Consider the following 22117-nt stretch of genomic DNA (forward strand, 5'->3'; position numbering starts at 1 on the left):
ACAAAATCCACTGTAGTTACCCATGGTGTGACCAGCTACACTGATGTTCACTAATACCCATTCCTTTATTTTCAGCTGATAAAAGGTCAGAATTTATTGTATAAGCAATGCTCTCAGTAACCCCAAGTTCTGACTTAGATTTGCTGTGCGATTTTGCGTAGTCACATAATGTCCATCTTCCTATTTGTAAAGTAAATATTTTAATCATCTTACTATTTTTGAGACATTTGTCATCATTGTTTACAAAGCACGCTGCCTTTCCAGAAAACCTTTGAATGAAATTCAGAACACTCATTTTAAACTCTTGTGATTCCCTGGACTTACTGCTAGAATGGATTTTGTGCTCCACTGAGCCTGTCATTCTTGACTATCTTACCCTTCTGTAAATGGCGACAGTCACACTGGAGAATCCTTGAACAAGAGCTGTATATTCTACCCCCAATTCACTTTAGTCCCACTCTAGAGAAAAGATTGAATTGTCTTACTTGTATCTGATCTTTTCATCCATGTCTTGAGGTGGTTCTTCTATAATGAATGAGACTAAATCTTCGAGACATTCTGCTTTTAACAGAAACTCTATAAGTTTGCGGTTCTGGGCTTTACATTCCTGTAAAACATCTTCCTCATCCATTAACTCCTTCAGTGTTACATCTTCTCTTTCTAGAAGTGTGTCTATGTGGGATGATGAATGAAGATCAAATTTCCAAAACATGCTGGTCTAAACAAAATGCAGAAAGTATTTCATAAAATTTCAACTTTACAAATTAATTTTCCATAATTCATATTTCAGTTCAGTTTTATAGTCTAAAATGCCAACTTCGCTCACATAAGTTAAATAAGCTTCACACTGAACCTATAAAATACTTTCTAAAGCATAACTGGCAGAATTTTTTCCTTCTCAAAAAAGAAAATATTTTAATTGATAAAAAATTTTGACTTGAAAATGCTCAAAGCTAACACTTGGGACGATTTTAACCTGCAAAAGTAATTCATCCATACTTTGTTAAGAAGTGATGCTGGGAAAAGAGAAAAGTCACTCTTTTCTTAACGGTGAAGGACAGAATATCTTCAGCAACAAGTGATAAGCAGTGAGGCCTAAATATCTAGAAGGCTTCAGAAGACTAAGAACTAAATAATCACTGCAAATCAGTACTTTCATAGTCAAAAGCCTGAAGAAATAAACTGGTAAAATCTGTGCCATTTTTAATATACTACTAAAAACTGAAAACTAATTCTCGAGGAGTTAGAGAAACTGCTTCTCCTCTGGTTACTAGCAAAACATGACAATGAAACCCAATCACTACGCCACATACATATTCGTTCCTCAGCTTCATGCCCATCCTTCCTCAACAAGGAAAACAGAGTTTGTTACTTCAAATTATAGAGCTAAAAAAGGTACTTATTTGTTACAAACGGAAACATAAAACAGAGGGCTCACTACATGATCTAAAGGCTGCCATTCATGATGGAATGATCTCAAAAGCCACTTTTGAGATACATGACGGGATGATGGCATCACAGTAAAGACCTCAGTAGACCATTCAAAGTCTGTCTATATGCTCACTGCAGAATTCCTAAACCGGAGTTTGGTAATACATACTGACTCTCTGTAACCCCTAAACGAAACCTATGTATAAGCTGGAGCTTCACTACCCACTTAGTGAGGTGTCCCATTATCATTATCTCCAAAAAAGCATGACTATCCACATGCTATTTACAAGAGCCTAGGTAAAAGGAAGGAGGCCGCAAAGGATGGTAGTCCATGCATAGCACATATTTTTAGAAGTATGTATTTGGGCCGGGCACAGTGGCTCACACCTGTAATCCCGGCACTTTGGCAGGCACCAAGGCGGGAGGATCACTTGAGGTTAGGAGTTCAAGATCGGCCTATGCAACATAGTGAGACCTCATGTCTGTAAGAAAAAAAAAATTTCAAAAAATTAGCCAGGCATTGTGGCACACTCCTGTAGTACCAGCTACTAAGGAGGCTGAGGCTGTAGTAAACCATGATTGTGCTACTATACTCCAGCAGGGCAACAGGGTGAGGACCCTATTTCCATAAAAAAACAAAAAACAAAAAAACACAACAAAAAATACCCACCTACATTAGGAGATCAGGCAGGAATATATCCTGATTTTATGCTTTTATGAACATCTGCCTCAAAAAAAAGAAAAAATTTTTTTAAATAGAGATCATAGAGGGCAAAATCACTGACACTGCTAGTATAAACACTGATCAATCCAGGAATAAAAGAAGGAAAACAAACTCTGTACCATGGCAGGTTACTCAAGGCTCTGTAAAAAGTAGATCCACTTCACAGGATAGGCAGTGAGATCACTGAACATTTTATTCTTAAGTATATGAGCATATTATTTAAAACATAGGTAGAGTTTTTTTGTGAGACAGGGTCTTGTTCTGTCACCCAGGCTGGAGTACAGTGGCATGATCTCAGCTCACTGCAACCTCTGCCTCCCGGGTTCAAGTAATCCCTACCTCAGCCTCCCAAGTAGCTAGGATTACAGCATGCCATCACACCCGGCTGATTTTTTTTTTTTTTTTTTTTTTGTATCTTTAGTAGAGACAGGGTTTCATAACGTTGGCCAAGCTGGTCTCAAACTCCTAACCTCAAGTGATCCACCTGTCTCAGCCTCCCCAAGTGCTGGGATTACAGGCATGAGTTACCGTGCCCAGCCAAGCACAGTTTTAATGAAGCTTTCAAAAGCTCCTTAAAAGAACAAGTTTTAAATAGGAATATTATAAAAAGTGAAGGGTGTTACAAAAGTCTTCCTTGTTTTTTTAAAAAAAAAAAAACCTTTAAATTCTTTAAAGGACACATGGCGACAAGCTCATATCAATTAGCAGCAACAGGACCAAGACATATTTAAGGATGGCAGCCATTGTGATGGCTGGACACACCATCTTACAAGAGGAGTCGATGTGGAGGACTGACGTTCAGCACAAAGCTCTGTGGGATGACACAAAGCAGTGGCCCACAGTCAGCGGCAGGGCTGTCTCGTTCCTCTATTGGATTAGTCTAATAATTATGTCCAAATGACATCACAGACCATGCTAGAGAAGCACAACTCCTCACACTGACAGCAGCCACTATGGTCCTAAGCTAACAGGACTTCTCTGCTCAAGACGAGGGGTGGGTAGGGGCATCCACAGAAGCCACCCAGTGGGCAATGTAACACATCTGCCAGTGAAGGAAATAAGAGCAAGCTACTTCTAACACAAATATTAAAGAAATAACGGCAAAGACGACATACAAGTAACAGGAAAAGAACTTTGGGGAAAAGGTCAGTGGATATAAACCTTAGCAATAAATGCTTTTTGCGATTTTCAGACGAGTGGGAAATGGTAAACAAAATAACTTTATTATGCCATTTTATACTAATACAACTAACAAGTAGAAAAAAAGACAAAAGATAACTTCAATGGAAGAGGGAAAAAGTTGGGTTTCCATTCCCACAGAGGAAGAGAAGTGGTTCACTGTCTGAGGGCACGGAATAACAACGCCAGCGCCACCGTTCGCTGTCTGAGGGCACGGAATAACAACGCCAGCGCCACCCACCAATGCTTCCGGTGGAGTAATACAGCTCATGCTCCTCTGTGTTCTTAAAAATCACAAAACCTTTTTTTAAAATATATTTTTACTACTATTCCCCATACTTAGTATTAAAGGCAAAGTATGAAAAATACTAAGAAATAAATCAGAAAAAAAGTGAATCTAATATCAAGCACTTATTTTTAGCTAATAATAAACAGGGTATACATTCACCAATCAGGTGACAAGCTATGTCTAAAAACTAGATAAAATGACACTTCTGAATTATGAATCAAGATACAACTTATTTGCCTCAAGTAAAAACTGACTTCCAAAATCTCAACCTTACTATAAAGGAAACTCATTAATACTGGGTTTATAAAGAAGAGAGATAATTAGTTGTGATGAAGTAAGAAGAGGTGTTGGCAAACCAAATCCAGCTCACAGCCTGCCAGCTATGAATGATTTTGACATTTTTTAAGGGTTGTTTTAAGAAAAAAAAAAGAATATATGATAGAGGCCATCTGCGGCCCACAAAGTCTAAAATATTTACTACCTAGTCTTTCACAGAAAAGTGTAGTGTCCTTTGTTCCAGAGGAAATAAAAGTCCCACTAACACCCACTTTGCTTTCTGCAGTCTCCTGAATCCACCCAACACCTACCCCACAGCCCTTGCACCCTGCCCAGTGAGGTGCTGACAGTCGCCCATCTCCATTCTCCCCTTCCTGGGGCACTCACCATATAGGTGTGGCCACATGACAGAGTTTCCTCCATCGTGCCAGGAGCCATCAAACCTCCCATGGTCCTTCACCTGTATCTGGCTGAATGCTGAAAGACCAAAAGACCCTGAGGGATGGTAGAACCAGAACATGGAACATGCCTTGGTCCCCAAATCACCACATGGAAGAAAGTCACCTACTGCTCTAAGTTCCTGCCAATGCTGTTCCAGTGAGCCAGAAGCAACCTTCCTGTAGCAGAGCCTGTGTGCTCCTGCAGCGTGGCCTAACTCATGAATCAGGTTCTCCAATTCCCCAGCCATGACTTTGTGGGTTTAGTACACTGATTTTAAACTTGAGATTTAAACACAAGAAAAGGAGTTCTTTAGCAACTATCCTGGCTCACTACAACCTCTGCCTCCCGGACTCAGGTGATCCTCCCACCTCAGCCTCCAGAGTAGCTGAGACTATAGCCCTGTAACACCACACCTGGCTAATTTTTTTTGTAATTCTGTAGAGACAGGGTCTCACTATGTTGCTCAGGCTGGTCTCAAGCAATCTCCTAGCCTCAAGCAATCGACCACCTCAGCCTCTCAAAGTGCTGGGACTACAGGTGTGAGCCACCACATTCAGCCAACTAATTCCTTTTGCTCCCCACTATTCAGAGTTAGAATAGCATTTTTCAGATAAGAACACTTTGAAATATACATCTTTGTACTGGACATACTACAAACTCAAAACCAAGATATATCCACAGCTAATTCCTTATGCAAAAATTACGTATTTTACATTTTAGCCAAACAGCAAGCTGACTGGGAACAAATGGCACTGGTAAGTGAGTCATCCCTGCTCGGCCTTCACTCCTATTTGTACTCTTTCAAGTAGGAAGAAGCCAGGTATGAAATAACAGTTACAAAGTTCAACTGGCCAGAGCCCTGGGGTAAAATGGAGTCCTTTAAAAAATATAACTACTCTAAAATATGCAGAAAAACCAAAATGTCAGAACTTCAACAACTTGTTTTTAGTAAACATAAATATCCTTTAAAATTCACAACCTAGACTACATAGCCATGCAACGAATAATGACAGGGATACAGACTGAGAAATGCTTCATCAGGTGACTTGGTCGTTGTGTGAATATCATGGAGTGACTTACACAAACCTACACAGTCTAGCCTACTACACACCTGGACTATCTGGTATAGCCTATTGCTGCTAGGCTATAAACGTACACAGCATGTTACTGTGTACTGAAACACGGAGGTAGTCGTGACAATGCTAAGTATTTGTGTATCTGAACAGACACTACCATGTTAAGATGTTGTGGCCGGGCGCGGTGGCTCACGCCTGTAATCCCAGCACTTCGGGAGGCCGAGGCGGGCGGATCACAAGGTCAGGAGATCGAGACCACGGTGAAACCCCGTCTCTACTAAAAATACAAAAAATTAGCCGGGCGCGGTTGTGGGCGCCTGTAGTCCCAGCTACTCGGGAGGCTGAGGCAGGAGAATGGCGTGAACCCGGGAGGCGGAGCTTGCAGTGAGCCGAGATCGCGCCACTGCACTCCAGCCTGGGCGACAGAGCGAGACTCCGTCTCAAAAAAAAAAAAAAAAAAGATGTTGTTTAGCTGAAGTAGCAAAATCACCTTAAAGAATCCCCCCAAACTAATCATTGATATCAGTCATTAATTAGGTGACAGGAATTTTTCAGCCCCATTATAACCTTATGGGAGCACCGTCATATATGCAGCACATGACCGTGCTTAAATAGGATTTAGGGATAATTTCTTCCACCAAAGTCAGTGGGGCAAAGAGTTTAGTAAAGCCAAACTACCCTCTATCTTTCTTCAAAATCCTAGAGTTTTTTTTGTAAGTTGGATTAAGTAGTTTGAAAACGGAGTTTTCTCCAAAAGGGCTAAGATTAAGAAAGCAGGTCACTGGGGAGTCATCTGTTACTTTATGCCACAGAGGACAATGTCTGCTGTTCCCCACCTTCCTGTAATGTAAGACAAGTGAAAACTGCCATCTTATATACACAAAATAGGATCAAAGGATCCATTTGTTGAGTAAATCTATTCATCGCAGATCAACTGCTTTACTTAATGACCCTCTAAAATTATTAAAATACCTTCATGATATCAAAGCCTTTCAAAATCTGAGGCCAAGTACCTTGAATTCAAGGTATTCAAGCAGTGACATTCTCTGGAAAAAGGTGCCACCCTGTCTCTGACACAGGAACTAGGAACTGGTACAGTGGCTAAATTATTTACAAGAGGTAGAACAAGAACATCAGTCTATCTGTGAACTTTGCCAAGGCACTGCTAGTAGAATGCTAGTATATTCAATAAGGGTCCAATGATAATTTATGTGAACCACCTACAACGCTTTGTTTTCATCAAATATACAAATCCCCTCAACCTCTTTTAGGACTATTAAGAATCTTAACAGACCTGGATTCTAACACCAGCTCCACTATTGGCTAGTCCTGAGGCCTCAGGAAAGCTACTTCATCTCTAAGCCTCAGTATCCTTAGCAAATAAACAGGTTGCAGAGAGTCAATAAGAAAGACCCACAGTAGCAGCTAGAAAATACAGGCACCAACATACGCACACTCAGGCAAACAGAAGCTACTAGGGCAATGAATATACCCAACAATGAAATCAGTGAGCTTTAAAGTTTCCCAAACTTTCATAGGCACAGCAATGAATAGCCTAATGCCTTGTCAAAACGCAGTCTTGGCTGGGCATGGTGGCTCACGTCTCTAATCTCAGCATTCTGGAAAGCCAAAATGGGCAGAACGCTTGAGCCCAGGAGTTTGAGACCAGCCTGGGCAACAGGCGGCACACACCTATAGTCCCAGCTACTCAGGAGGCTGAGGTGGGAGAATCACCTGAGCCTGGGATGTTGAGGCTGTAGTGAGCCATGATCATACCACTGCATACCGCCCTGAACAAGAGTGAAACCCTGTCCTAAAATTTTAAAAAATAAACAAACAAACAAATAAATAAATAAAACACAGTCTCAGATTCTGACTCAATAAAACAGGGCTCAGGCCTGAGATTCTGCATCTCTAGTCCCCAGATGCTGCTGATGCCTGATTTTAAACCACTGCTGACAGCTTACAATTCATAAATGGAGGACTGTTTTAATCTACATCTTCACAAATTTAAATCCATATATTCAAAATAACTATATAGTCATGAAAAACACAGGAAAGCATACTAGTGCAAACGGTACTGTGTTATTTATCTCAGAAACTCCCTCTGAAAAAGCTGATATTAATGGGTTTTCATTCAACAAGACAGAGGCAGAACATAACACCATAAAAACGACAAAAGATAAACTATTAGAACTCTGAAGAGAGGAACTACTGGTGATCCCACCCACAAATGAGCAGTCAGCTGTGAGGATGACAAGATCTTCAATGAATTTCAAACTCAAAATCTCCCACTAAAATGAACTTACTCTGCTTAAATTTGGCAACTTCGTATCCAAGAACAATAAACTGTACACTATCAACTGTGAAATAACTGTACCCAGAACTAGCTGGGCCCAGAGCAAAATGTTTAGAGATTCCGAAAAAGATTCAAAGATTATGATGCATTTCAAGACAGAATCCAAACAGCAGAGCATTAATCCAAGTGTTTCCGAGCCCTGTGAGACTGCACAGGTCCCACACCCATGAAACCAGCTCTGTCTATACCTTTTAATAACTGGTCCCACTGGAATCCTCAAGATAGCAACACCGAAGTGAATATCTGACATCATATGCCAGACTGGCAATAAACACGCAGAAGATATTTCTAGTAGAAGCTGCCGCTACCTAAACATATGGAGCACAAACAGAACAAAAATAGAAGCAGCTGCTTCCACCCAAGAAAACACACGGGAAAGACTTAAGACAACAAAATGTGTTATGACTTTTAATACTATATATTTAACACAACACTACAAAGAAAATATTTGACACACAAATTTCACACGATCTTATACAAAGACATGCAAACACACATTGCCCAAGTTCTAATTCCTATACACCCCAAGTCTCCCGTCAGCACTCCCTTCTCCCACCACTATTAAAACTACTAGAACTACACAAGCTCTACGTCATCCAAGTCAGACCCATCTAACAGAAATAATAAATAAACTTATGAGCCACACATTAAATGTTCTAGTAGTCACATCAAAAAGTAAAAGAGAAAAACAAATGATGACATTAAATTTAAAAGTATCTTTAACAGAATATATCCAACAGGGTTATATTATTTCTTTTGGTACTAAGTCTTCCAAATCCAATGTGTATTTTATGCTCACAGTACCTCTCAATTTGAACCAGCCACATTTCAGATGCTCAAGAGTCACACATGGCCAGTGGCTTCTGTACTAGACAGCCCCGCTCTAATGACATTATAATTCAAAGTCTCTCTCAGCACTGAAACAGCCCCCCATCTCCTTCCACAGCTACTATCACTAACAATGTTTTCCACACAAGGGCCAAAGTGGGGTAGGTAAGAAGAGGTGATAGGCCACGTTTTTCCTCTCTTTTAAAACAGAAACATACAGGTGAAATCATGTATATTCTTGAAATGAAGGCAGACATTCTTCAACTCAAAAAAAGCAGATCACAAGAAAACGAGAACTGTTTTGTAGCCTCTAATTTCTAGAAACATTTATACCAATAACAAGAAAGTTTTCAAATCCTTCATCTTGAAATAATGCAAAGAGCTAGATCTTTCCTCGAGAGGCACAGGTGGGTCATCGCTGGTTTAGACCTTAAGGAGCCAAATTTAAAAACAGATGCACACCAGCTGGGCATGGTGGCTCACACCTGTAATCCCAGCACTTTGGGCAGCTGAAGTGGGTGGATCACAAGGTCAGGAGTTCAAAACCAGCCTGGCCAAGATGGTGAAACTCCGTCTCTACTAAAAATACAAAAGTTAGCCGGGCACAGTGGCAGGCACTTGTAATCCCAGCTACTCAGGAGGCTGAGGCAGGAGAATCACTTGAACCCAGTCAGCAGAGGCTGCAGTGAGCCGAGATCGTGCCATTGCACTCCAGCCTGGGTGACAGAGTGAGACTCCATCTGAAAAATAAAACACACACACACACACACACAAACAGGTACATATCTTTGAGAATTGATTTCATTTTATAAGCTAGTTCAAAATATATTTTCAGAAGAAGGAGCAATGCCCAGGCCATTAAAAAAATGTTGGGAAACAAAGATATTTGATTAGTGTGGACAAAAAACTAGAATTCTCACTCAACCTCAAGAAAACAGACCTCACGGCATCCCTTGATTATTCCATAAGCAGCAGACGCGTTTACACCGAACCTCTGGCCAAGTTTATAAGCAGGCTGGGGAACAGGATGTACTGAACAACCAAGCTGAGGCAAGGCTGTTCGTACTGGCTCATCTACTGATGCAGTGTCCAGACACCTGGAGGCTGAGGACTTCCTTCTAGGCTTGGATTCACGCATGCAGGAAGCTTAGTTGAACAGTGCCTGACAAGATCCAAATGTAAAACTGCTGGGCTCCAGGAGGGTTTGGTGATTGCTTCCAGGTATGCTAAAAGCTGCATGCCACTAAGAAAGGGCCAGGGAGGAAAGTGTCTATTAACAGGAAAAACGGAGTCACTCCAACTGAGGTTATCTCTTAGTGTTGCAAGTTAATGAGAAACTCTTCCCCCTGACAGCAAAGCTCAATGCCCAGGGAAATTTTCACAAGAAGGGGCAGAAACATGGAACACAAAGGAGTAAAAGCCACTGGTCTTTGAAAGCAGCTCTCACTAACTTCTAAGAAAAAAGACCACAAAACACAGAAAGTTCACGCAGTAGCTGTTTCTCCATTCTTAGTAAAGGTGTCAATTTCATAAAGGTGCAGCCCCCTAGACACACAAATTAAATCAAATATCAGGTGCATACTAGAGTCAATATATTTCTTTAGAGAAGAGGGCAATACAAACTCAAACCCAGTTTTATTGTATCTCTGCAACTGCTTCTTCCAAAGAAGGTGTCAAAAGCAATCAGCTTTCTACCATCCAGGTATTCCAGAATCTTTTCCAGTTTTAACTTGAAACTGCTTTGATATTTCAAGCTTTTCTTTGGGAATAAATAAAGGAATCAAATCCATTTAATATGCTATAGTAACCAACAGGTATTAAAGTATTAATATGAATTATGTTAAGGAATACAGGAGTAGTACGACAGATGGTCCCTAAAGCCTTGAAAAATACAATAAAATTGAGAACAGAGAAAACAGAGAAAGGAAGGCATACATTTCAACCTTGCTCCACAGAAAGGTAGCTCAAGGGAGGACAGCCTGGCCAAAAAAGAGCTCATTATATGTCAAGCCTAAGTTGAGCCTCAAAATACTGTATGGAGCATTTAGCAGGTGATGAATGGAGCTGCACAACATATTCCAGGCCAGGCGACACCTCCTTGAAAGCAGTGAACAGGAAGACCCAGTAGCTTCAGGAGTCACAGCAGGGCGAAGACCCTAAGGACAAGAAGAAGGAGCCTTTGGGTAGGTGGTAGGATTAGGTTGGCAACACAAGGCCAGATCACAAAGGGCTGTGTGTGAACGCACTGTGCAGACTTGCTGCAGAAGCAGACAGACCCAATGAGTTTTAACTGAGGGAAGTGTGCATTGAAATATCTACAGCAGAGATTAAACTAAGTATTTTAATAACATACAAAAACAATTCTGAACAGAAGCAGACATTGGAAGTGATGTGGAGATGACAATGATGCTGTGGTTAGTACACTCTCAACAGAGTTCATATCTCCTACAAAGGTGAAGAGAGAGGGAAGAGGACAAACCTCTTTTGGGTCTGGCCAAGTGTGAATATGACTTAAATGTGGGACAAGAAAGGAAGGGGATTAAGACGCACGAGGTGGGGCACTGTAGAGATTGCCCACTGTGCTAAGACAGACACTGGAGTCTGCAAGAGCAGATCTAGAGTGTGAATGCGTAACTGTCAACAACGTGAAAGACAGATTGGAGAGGGGCGAGCCTAATGAAGAGGGGCCCACCAGGGCAGAAGATGATGCCTTGCAATGGCTTCTGTGCTCAAAGCCAAGGCATCCGCTATGAGATTTCACACTAAATGACCATTATTCCTCTAATGCCACCAGCATTCTGCCTCCTCCAAGTCTAATTTCCACTTTTTCTTCATTCTGGAGCTGTACTTTGGTATCAAATTATACAAATTTATACTTGCCTTTAGAATTCTAAGCTGTCTGGGAAGTACACAACCCTCAGAAGGCAAATGCCTATATATACCCTGTACTAACTCCAAATACACTGCTAGGATGCTAACAGCAAGACAAGATGTACAACCTTATCACTCACTTCTCTTTTATATTTAAAAAGTCAACCACCAACCAAAAAATCCAGTCTTACTTTTGTCAACTAGTTCAAATTAAAGCAACTACAGTAACATGTTCCTCTACAAATTCTCATTATGAAAGTTTGAATGTACAGCAATTTCTGAGCCTATTTTCCACAATTTCGAAAACTTCAGTCCAAGTACAAGCAAAGCATGGGTTATTTATACTAAGAACAAGTTTTGCTGAAGTGAGACTGAGGGGTTGTGTGGGGAAAGGCAAGTAAAGAGGATGGCACAAGGGTAGTCGAGTTTTTGCCAGGAGTCTTCTTAAGAGACCAAGGAAACCGAGGAGAGGCAAGGAATACCCAGCTGGATCCAGATGCACGTGTGCATGCTGGAGGTGAGGGTGTGTGAATCCAGGTAAGACGGTATGATAAAAGTCAACGTTAGCCAGGCCCAGTGGCTCACATCTGTAATCTCAGCACTTTGTGGGGGATGGTGGTAGGTGGATCACTTTAGTCCAGGAGTTCAAGACCAGCCTAGGCAACAAAGGGAGATCTTGTCTCCACCACAGAAAGTACAAAAAATTAGTCGGGCATGGTGGTGCACACCTATAGTCCTAGCTACTCAGGAGGCTGAGGTGGAAGGATCACTTGAGTCTGGGAAGCAGAGATCACGCCACTGCACTCCAGCCTGGTTGATAGAGTAAGACCCTGTCTCAAAATTTTAAAAAAAATTTTAAGTCAAAGGCAAATCACTAAATTCTCATGGGCCCTAGAAAGGTTTCCCATCTGAAGCATCCAAGATTCTTGGAATCTCTGAAACTGGGTAGGATTCCAAGAGCAAACAAATGAGTCAAACATCAGAAAGGAAGCAACACGTAACTGGAGGAGAGTAGGAAACATGGTTATGATTGGCATGGCTATTTGAAACAACACAGAAAGTTTCTAAGTCTCCAAAACTGAAGAGATACAAGGTGGCCCTCAGCAAATGAAAAATGGTGAACTGCTTGGCTAGAAAGGGAATTCCGTACTAATGTGGTGAAGGGAAAACTTGGAAAATCCAAGTCAGTGAAGTTTATATTAAGTGAAACCCAGTTATGTGCCATTTATGACTCACCCAACCTGAGGTAAGTGACAATGGTCATTTATTATTTAAACATCTTACAAACAATGTACCCAAAGAAAATGGCCTTTCCTAATCAAGTAGAAATTCAGGAGCACACTGAGATGCTTTTGGCAAATGGTCAAAAGGAAGCAGTCTTCAGACTAAGAAAAGAGCTATCAAATTTATTTTGTGGTTATAAACAATTCCACAATGAAAGACAGAATTGGCAACTTGGTCACAAAAAAAATCTTTTAAAAGCCAGTTTCTTAAAATTTTAGCTATTATCGTCAATCTTCCTTCCCTAGCAAACTTTGATCAGACTGTATATAATCCTTAAGTATTCAGGGCTATCTCAACAGCCTCAGAAAAGCAGCAATAAACTGTTAACCTTCAGGAAGTTATTTCTTTTGTAAATGTTTTACAGTATGCAAGTTAATGTGCAAGAAAAGTTAAAGTAGATTCGTAGACTACTGAGACTGCTCAGGAATAAAAGCTCAACAGAGAATGGTCTTTACAGCTCCTTATGAAAAACAATCTTCAATCTCTCCTAGCTATTCCACAATTACATTAACTGTCTGGACATTGTAACTTTATATAAAGGTGGAAACATAATTATTAACAGCAGCTACCAATTAGGTGCCTACCATACTGCCAAACTCTGGGCTTCATGCTTTTAAATACAAGATACTCTATACCTTCATGGTTTTGTTCTCATTTTGCAGATGGAAAAACTAAAATTCTGAGAGGTCAAACGACTTACTACGAAAGACCAGAGCTAGTAAACATGCTAGCAGAATACAAACCCAGGTATGACTAGCTCCAAAGTGTGCACTCTTCCTAGTCAAAGCAGCAGTCATCAAGAGCATGACCCAGCCCAGTCCAGCTGTGTGTGACCTCAGCTTATAGAAGGCAGCAACAGCAGGTCAGTCTTGCAATCCAATGGCTCTCAGGACAAGTTCATGAAGAGGAACCGTGAGTCTCTGTGCACAGGGTGGAGAATCACCTCCCAGACAAGATAGTTGGGCATTCAGCCTAAAGAGTGCTTGTGGTGGCTCTGGACAAGTTCAGCTCCTGTGGCCAGAGGCTCTGATGACATGGATTCACAGGATGCCACAGGCTTGCCAAAATGCACAGAAAACACAAAGCTAAGAGGAAGAGCTAACGCTGGGCAAGTCAGCAGTCACACTGCTTGACACAACAAATCAAGAAAAATTTATTTAACATGAATGAATATAAAGTCCTTTCAGACAAAAACTGAAAAACAAGATGGGAAGGCGGCCAGGGAGAAGAAAACTGCTGAAGTGAAGAAAAGAAACAAAAAAGTCCAAAGATTTCAGTTGATTATAAGTCCAATAGAAAGTTCTAATATTATGATTGTCCCAAATGAGTAACTAATAAGCAAAGAAATCTCAGAATATAGTAATAGATAAACAATGTCTGGGACCAGAGGAGAAACTAATCCCACTGTGGCCTGCCCTGAGCATATCACGTCACACCAGGAAATAGCAGATTCTGTTCTGAAGGAAAACAAAGAGTCTGGCAACCACATGGCATCCAAAGAGATGGTCAGGGCAGCAGAAAGGCTCACTACTTGGAGGCATAAAGTAACTACCTCTGAATATATTTAAAAGCTTAGAGGAAAAGACCTGTCTTGTATTGTACCCAATGATGAAATAAGAACCAGTAAGTAAAAAGTGCCAATTATCTGCAAGCAGTAGAAGCAAAACTTGCTAAAGATGAGGGCTGTGGCTGCATGCGAGGCCCCTCAATTGGAGGTGCCCTGGCAAAGCCTGGATGATTTTCTGTAAGAACAAAAGGAGTTTCTGTTCTGGACAGGAAGGTTGTACTAAATGATTAACATGCTGTTTTATAAATCTCTTCCCAAAATCTATCGGATATAAAAGGTACAATACATGGCTACATTTGGGCTGACATGGAGCTCCAGTAAGAAAATAGAAAAGATTATGCAACCTTCCAGATGCTTAGTGGGTTGAACCCCACGCATTCTTCACTGCTCTGGAAACTCTAGTAACACAACAAAATAAAAGACAAAGGAGAAAAAAGGAAACGACAGCCAAGAACGCCAACAAATTCATGAAAAGACAAAAAACTTAATTTAGGAAGTCCAATATTCAAATAAAAGAAGTTTTAGAATAACATATTATAATATATCACCCACCTCTTGGCCAAGGGAAAAAAAAAGGTCGGGGGTGGTGGGGGTGGGGGCACGGGTAGGAAACAGAAGAAAGCAATTTTCCCAGAGCTTAACAAATGTGGCTCTCCTTAGGGCCTGCACAGGCCAACACAATGAGTGGTGCGACAGATCCTCCCAATGTACTGAGTGTAGTTCCATGGTAGCAGAAATGAAGAATCTAAACCTTCTAGTGGTGGGTGCGGAGGAGGGGGACTCACAAAAACAACACAAAAAAAGGACCATAACTTAGTATCAATTCTTGAAACCAACATTTTCAGACATGGAAGATCTGACGGATCTATTCACACTTTCTCAGGTAGCTACTGGAGAATGTTCTTCACCAAAACATGACAACACATGAAACCAGAAATAGGAGACATCAAGAGACAGACAACTCCCAGAAGAAAGGTGAGGAGAAACACCAGCAACTACGGAGAAGGTCAAGTGCAACCAGTACAGAGGAAGGCATGAGGCAGAGGGTGTGGAAAAAGTGAGTCCAAGAAAGAGACACAGCTGACCGCCAGATGTATCTGACCACACTGAAGAGAATTTTGCAAATTTTGTGAGGGATTTTGGGAATAATTAACCAAAATATACATACCTTTAATACTGACTTTATCCAAAAGGTGAAGGAGGGAAGGAGTTACCCATGTAAGAACTAAAACCTCCTCTTCATAATTAGAAGATAAGTAGATTAGAAACAGTTACATACAGGCAAATTATTTAGAAATGTGGAAATAAGAGAAAACAGCTAAGAGATGAAGGTGGCAGTCCCAAATGAGTAATTCAAAGATGAGAAAGATGGAACAATTGTTATCTTTTGCTATAAACCTTGCAATATACCTCTGACTTCTTAGCCTCTGTGAAGAGTCTTCATGAAAGAACTACAGGCAGAATATTTCCAAAGAAGTTGAGAAAAGACAACCTATAGTAGAATCTGATAGGACATGCTACAACTGATTGTGATTGTGTATAGAACAATAAAGGGCGTAGTTCAACAAACTTAGAAAACTTGTAAAAATTTAAGGTGTTTAAAGCTTACAGTTATTCTTTGATTATTCGCCAGCAGGCATTTGGAGACTTTTGAAATCCATCACCTGTTACTGAACCAGTAGCACCAACAGTAAACTTCATTCACTCATGGACTTAACTATCCTGGCTTGCCCTCTGACACAGCAACTTGATGTGGTAAAGTTTTATTGTGATTTTTTGAGCACAGGGCAAAGACTGAAATTTTTCTGAACAAGAAGAACAGCTGTGAATGACACTTACTGAACACTAGACAGCTGTAGAAATCTGCCTTTGCTGAAGTCTCAATGGCTGATATGTGAATCATCTACTAAATTAATGTCATTTAAACAACTTTCTCTGGTTGATAAGGAAGGTCAAGCTGCTTCATACACTTCCTGTAGGATATGAGCTCTCCATTCCCATAAAAAATTGGCAGTGGACCTGTTTTCTGAGCTGAAACTACAGTTACATAGCATTTTGCAGACCTTGATGCAAAGGCAAAGGAAATCTCCATATTTCAAAATCCATTTAGGGGTGCAATTAAGGAGCTTTCACCTAAACTATAATTAGAAATGATTAATTTACTACGTAATGACATGCTAAAAAGTAAGTATCAAGAGAAGAATCCAAGAGAATTCTACATATGCCTTCCAAATAATGAATATACTCAACTGAAGTAATATGCTTGGGGACTGATAGAGAATGTGGGAGTACTTACCTGTGTAAAAAGACATTTCCAAAGATGAAAAATGTTAAAACCTTGCTGCAGATCAATATTAATAGATTTGATGTACCTTTGCAATACATTTTGATGAGAGCTACTCTAACTTTAAAGACCAATTAGGTGAAATATTATCCCCCTAGAAAAAAGAATTCCAGTCTTCTCACTAGTAAGAGAGAGCTGTATTACAGAAAATTGAATTCAATTATTACATTTGAATCTCATCAATAACAAAGCCTGTGAAAACTTGTTGTGTCTCTTGGTATATAAATACCTTCATAAAATTCTCTTTTTTGCCTCTTCGCCCACAAAACCTAAAATATTTATTATCTGGCCTTTGCAATAAATGCTTTGTTTGCCAGTCCCTGGTCTAAAATGCCCTACACCCACAGTGCTGTTCCTCTCCAGGAACCCTTGTAACCACCTGGCATTGATTCTAGGACTCCTGCAGACTGTGAAGGGTTCACTCTAGTGTGGGACAGCATGCTGACGAGCAGAGATGTGTAAAAGGAGGAGGAAGAGGAATAACTAAAGGTTAGAAATGGTTCCGCAAGCTGCCAAAGCTAAGAATCTCTATCAGCAAAGGAAAACAAAATAAACAACAAGGAGGGAGAGACAGAAAGTCTCAAAAATATCCTGAGAAATGCCTCTGACATTTTAGCTCCTACCACCAAACTATTAATGATACCTATATTTTGTGAAAAGTACTAAAGACACAAAGAAGTTAAAGCTGCTTACTCACAAAATACTTAAAACGTAGTTAAAGAGAAAAAAATAATTCTAAAATAATTTCATGAGATGCTCTAAGAGTTCACAAAGGAGTGACCACAAGGGAACTGGAATAATCCAAGGTGGTTTGACAGAAAAGGCAGGAAGAAAGCTGAGCCCCAGAAGACGTGAATTCAAATACAAAGAACAACAATAAAACTCTATGAGGCCGGGTGCGGTGGCTCACGCCTGTAATACCAGCACTGTGGGAGGCCTAGGCAGGCAGATCACTTGAGGCCAGGAGTTCAAGACCAGCCTGGCCAACATAGTGAGACTCCGTCTCTACTAAAAATACAAAAATTAGCTGGGCATGGTGGTGTGCGCCTATAATCCCAGCTACTCAGGAGGCCGAGACAGGAGAATTGCTTGAACCCAGGAGGTGGAGGTTGCAGTGAGTCGAGATCGCGCCACTGCACTCTGGCCTGGGCGACGGAGCAAGACCCTATCTCAAAAAACAAAAAAAACTCTATGAGACAAGGAGCCACAAGGGGAATGAATACTTGCAGAGAATTCTCCACATGGGATTCAGGCAGAAGAATATGGAGTTGAAGTTGAGAAAATCCTAAGTTGTGTACAAGAATCTGAATATCGGGGACAAGAATAGGACGTCACTGTTTAAGTGCAAGGGGAACTGCAAGGGTTGAGTAGGACTGTTCTTCAGGGGCTGGGGCTGAGGAGACACCATATGCAAAGTAGTATTTTACATGCCTATGAAACATCCACCTGGCAGTCAGAAGCACAGACCCCTCACAGCAAAACCACCATAGGATCTCCCCAGGCAACAAAGTCTGACCTAGCTTTGCAGCCGTGGAAACAAAAAGAAAAAGACAGTTGCAAGAGTCAAGAGTAGAACCAACAGGCCCTGGTAAATCACTGCTCATCAGGATAAAAACAAAGCCGAGTAAAAAGTGACTAAAATTTCAAGTCTTAGAGCTAGCACCAGTTCAGGAAGGTAGATGATTAAATGATTTTTGTCTACCTTCTAGAGATACAATGGGAACAAATGAAATTTGATTAACTATGCTTGCATTTTCCCCAAAAGGAACTACTGTGCCACTTCTGCCACTTCCTAGTAAGTGTCAACTGGGCCAAAAGTCTAATATGCAAATTCAATCTCTAATCTTCAATGAAAAGTTCTAAAGTGATGGAGATTAGGACTCTGAAAGACACAAGTGACTGACCACAAGTCAAATGTCCTTTTGCTGGTATAAAACAAAAACAAACACAAAGAGAGAGCCCCAGTGCCCTGGAAGCAGTGGCCTGGGTGGCGACTCTTTCTCTGCATGCTGCTACTTCAGCTTACTAGGCCTGGCTGGTCTTTGGCGCCCCTCTCAATAACCCCCTGTAAACTTAGAATCCCTTGAGTTCTGCAGATTTAAGATATACCAAAGCAGACTAAAGAGGGTGTCATTTAACTTCCTAAAAATACCAGAGTACCACAGAACCATACTGCACCTAGCTCAGAGAGACTGGTCTCCACCTGGTTTGCTACGACTCCAGGGTCTCACAACAGAACCATAGCTTTCCCTGATGTCATTAATGGAAGGAAACTCCTGCTAATCGTAACGTTCTTACCTTTCAAAACAAGTTTAAAAATTAAAAGAAATGTTTTCTTCTTGGTGGCTCCTTGCCCATTACAGGTTATCCTGGTAACAGTTTTCCTCCAATTTACCACATTAGCAGATTAGCAGGAATAAAGTGGGATATGGATATGAAACAAGCTCTCCTGTAAAAGAAAAAAAAAAAAGCAGATAATCACATTTAATGATAGCTGCCATTAAAGCATACTGGGTCAGGGTCTTGGGTCACACAGAACTATACCACAGGGAATTGAGAAGTTCTAGTTAATCATTAAAATTTTTCTATACGAACATAAGAAAAAAGGCACTGTCAGCTCTCTACCTTAGCTTTTATCCTACATTACAGTATCCTACATTACAGTTTGTATCCTACTTTACAGTAGCTCAGAAGTAAATACAGATGTCATAATAGCACTATCAATGAGTGAAGAAGAAAAATACATATTCTCACCTTTGTCTTCTGAAAACATCAATTCTATTCTTATCCAACATAGGGCCCACTATAAAGGCACCACACTTTAAAACACTACAATTTTACAATTTCCTTCCTTTAAATGCCCCCTAGCAGTCCACTTAATACATTTAATAATAATGTCAGGAAGCATGACATTAAGATCACTGAAGTTCTAGCTATACTCAAATTAAATCTCTAATGTCAATTAACCAAACACTGCACATGAAAAGGATAGAAATTATCTTCCAAGGCACGCACTTCATATATAGCTTAATATTGCGGAAAAAGACTTAAACTGTGGACATTGAATTAATTAGAATTCTTCTAAGTAGTGAAGCCTGACAGGGCCAAAAGAAAAAAAAAACCAGAAATCTTCTAAGAATGCAATCTACAAGGCATCTCCAAAACAATGCTGTTCATCTAATGTCTTTCCCCCATAAAACTCATACTACATTGTGATATCAACATTTTTCCTCAAGTAAGATAAATTATGTTAAACATTTGTTAAAATCAATCAACAAAAATAACAGTAACAAGCCTAGGTGCAAATTAAAATGAGCATATTTAATTTTAAAAATAAAATACTTTACCAGTTACGTGGTTTTTGAATATACACTGCAAAAAGTATAATCATCCAAATTTTTGCTTAAAATAAGAACAGACCATGTGGCTGTGCTGCTGGAGTCCTTAGACAAAACAGAAAGGTCCTCTATGGCAAATCCCTCTTCCTTCCAATTTAGGATTGTGTATCACATCGAAAGTCCTATTTCCTTAATTTCCTCTCATCTGAAACAGTTCAACATTTTTTTCCATTCATTTCACTGACATCTTTGAAGAATATGGGTTATGTGTTTCTGGCAGTAGTACTACATAAATGAAGCTTTGTTTCTCCCAGAGCAACACAGAAAGAGACAAGATGATGTCAATTTGCCCCATTATTGGTGATAATTTCAATCACTTGGTTAAAATTATATTTGCCAGATTTCTTCACTGTAAAGTGAGCATTTTCCTTAGTAATTAATTCATAATCTGTAGAACAATACTTAGAGACTATGTTCTTAGAACGTTCATCTAGTAATTCTAGTGCCAACTGGCAACTCTTGTCTGAATCAACTGATACTCAGTTATGAAAATGATGAGGTTTTTTGAGGCAGTCTACGGTTCCTCCTGGCATTCAAACTTCAGTGAGGGATGCTCCCTTCTTCCCACTTATTCTTTTTTTTTTTTTGAGACAGAGTCTTGCTCTGTCGCCCAGGCTAGAGTGCAGTGGCACGATCTCGGCTCACTGCAAGCTCCGCCTTCCGGGTTCACACCATTCTCCTGCCTCAGCCTCCCGAGTAGCTGAACTACAGGCGCCTCACTGCAAGCTCCGCCTCCCAGGTTCACGCCATTCTCCCGCCTCAGCTTCCCGAGTAGCTGGGACTACAAGTGCCCGCCACCATGCCCAACTAAGTTTTTTTATTTTTAGTAGAGACGGGGTTTCACTGTGCCCGGCTAAGTTTTTGTATTTTTAGTAGAGACGGGGTTTCACCGTGGTCTCGATCTCCTGACCTCGTGATCCACCCGCCTCGGCCTCCCAAAGTGCTGGGATTACAGGCGTGAGCCACCGCGCCCGGCCCTTTCCCACTTATTCTTTCCTTATGTCATCAGTATGGACTCACAGATTCGTATTTTATTAATTTTCATTTATTTTTTTTTTGAAGACAGGGTGTTACTCTCTCGCTCAGGCTGGAGTGCAGTGGTGCGATCTCAGCTCACTGCAACCTCCACCTCCTGGGCTCAAGTGATCCTCCTGCCTCAACCTCCTGAATAGCTGAGATTACAAGCAATCGCCACCATGCCTGCTTAATTTTAATATCTTTTGTAGAGACGGGATTTCACCATGTTGGCCAGGCTGGTCTCAAAACTCCTGACCTCAAGTGATCCGTCTGCCTTGGCCTCCCAAAGTTCTGGGATTACAGGTGTGAGCCACTGTGCCTGGCCAATTAACATCATTATTCACTCTGATGTTCAAATTGTTCCACATTTAGCCAGTGGGAGCCCCTTCCAGCATGCTCTTGTATGCTTTTCCTAGTTCTCAAGCACTTCCTCATTTCCTCATGTAACATGTTCTGGATTTGTCTTATGCATTCTCTGTTCGACTTCGAAATCTGCCATTTCTCCAAGGAGTCTTGGTTCCTTTTAGTGGGGGATGTAATTTAGAAATGAAGGTCTGAGAGCAAAGTACGTTCAAAGATACTGGGGCTGGCACTTCCTCTGTCCTTTTATAGTGAACAAAGCTGGGAAGGAATGTCAATTTCATATGTTCCAACTCTGTTGTGTATCCCTGACTTTTAAATATGAATAAAAATCAAGGATTACCAGACACCTCCAGAAAGCCTCTACCATAAAAAGTAGCAAAACAAACAGAAAAATGCAAGTTAGAGGAAAAGACAATCAGAAAACACGAAAGAAAAGTGAAAGCCTAAAATGGAACATTTTAGCAACATTTTCCAACATCCAACCCACAGGGTAGGTTCTTTAAAAAAAAAAAAAAGAGAGAGAGAGAGAGAACAAAAAACAGAAGGGAGGAAATCAGATAAATAATTCCCAAAAATGTTCCTGAAAACAGACCCACACCAAGGAACATTACTGTTAAACTGCATGACCCTGGCACAAAGAAGAGCCTAGGTCTTCTACAACCAAAAATAT

The 22117-nt window shown here is 40.6% G+C and overlaps 1 protein-coding gene across 50 annotated transcripts in view; it reads right to left on the reverse strand.

The window, feature by feature from the left end:
* The window catches only part of PPP6R3 (protein phosphatase 6 regulatory subunit 3), a 159680-nt gene that overhangs the window by 82521 nt on the left and 55042 nt on the right, over window positions 1-22117 (reverse strand). For 31 of the 50 annotated variants that reach the window (XR_012422964.1, XR_012422963.1, XM_045370623.2 and 28 more), the window contains 2 exons: window positions 18968-19118; window positions 486-718 (listed from right to left, as the gene is read on the reverse strand). Coding sequence is in view for 44 of the 50 variants with exons in the window: in XM_045370623.2 (XP_045226558.1) it covers window positions 486-712 (227 nt within the window). In the remaining 6 variants the exon portion in view is untranslated. Of the gene's footprint in view, window positions 1-485; window positions 719-1818; window positions 1914-10538; window positions 10760-18967; window positions 19119-22117 lie in introns of all 50 variants that reach the window. The other 19 variants (XM_074013008.1, XM_074012999.1, XM_074013000.1 and 16 more) reach the window with 4 other exon arrangements.

Source organism: Macaca fascicularis, chromosome 14, assembly GCF_037993035.2.
Source record: "Macaca fascicularis isolate 582-1 chromosome 14, T2T-MFA8v1.1".
Classification (NCBI taxonomy): Eukaryota; Metazoa; Chordata; class Mammalia; order Primates; family Cercopithecidae; genus Macaca; species Macaca fascicularis.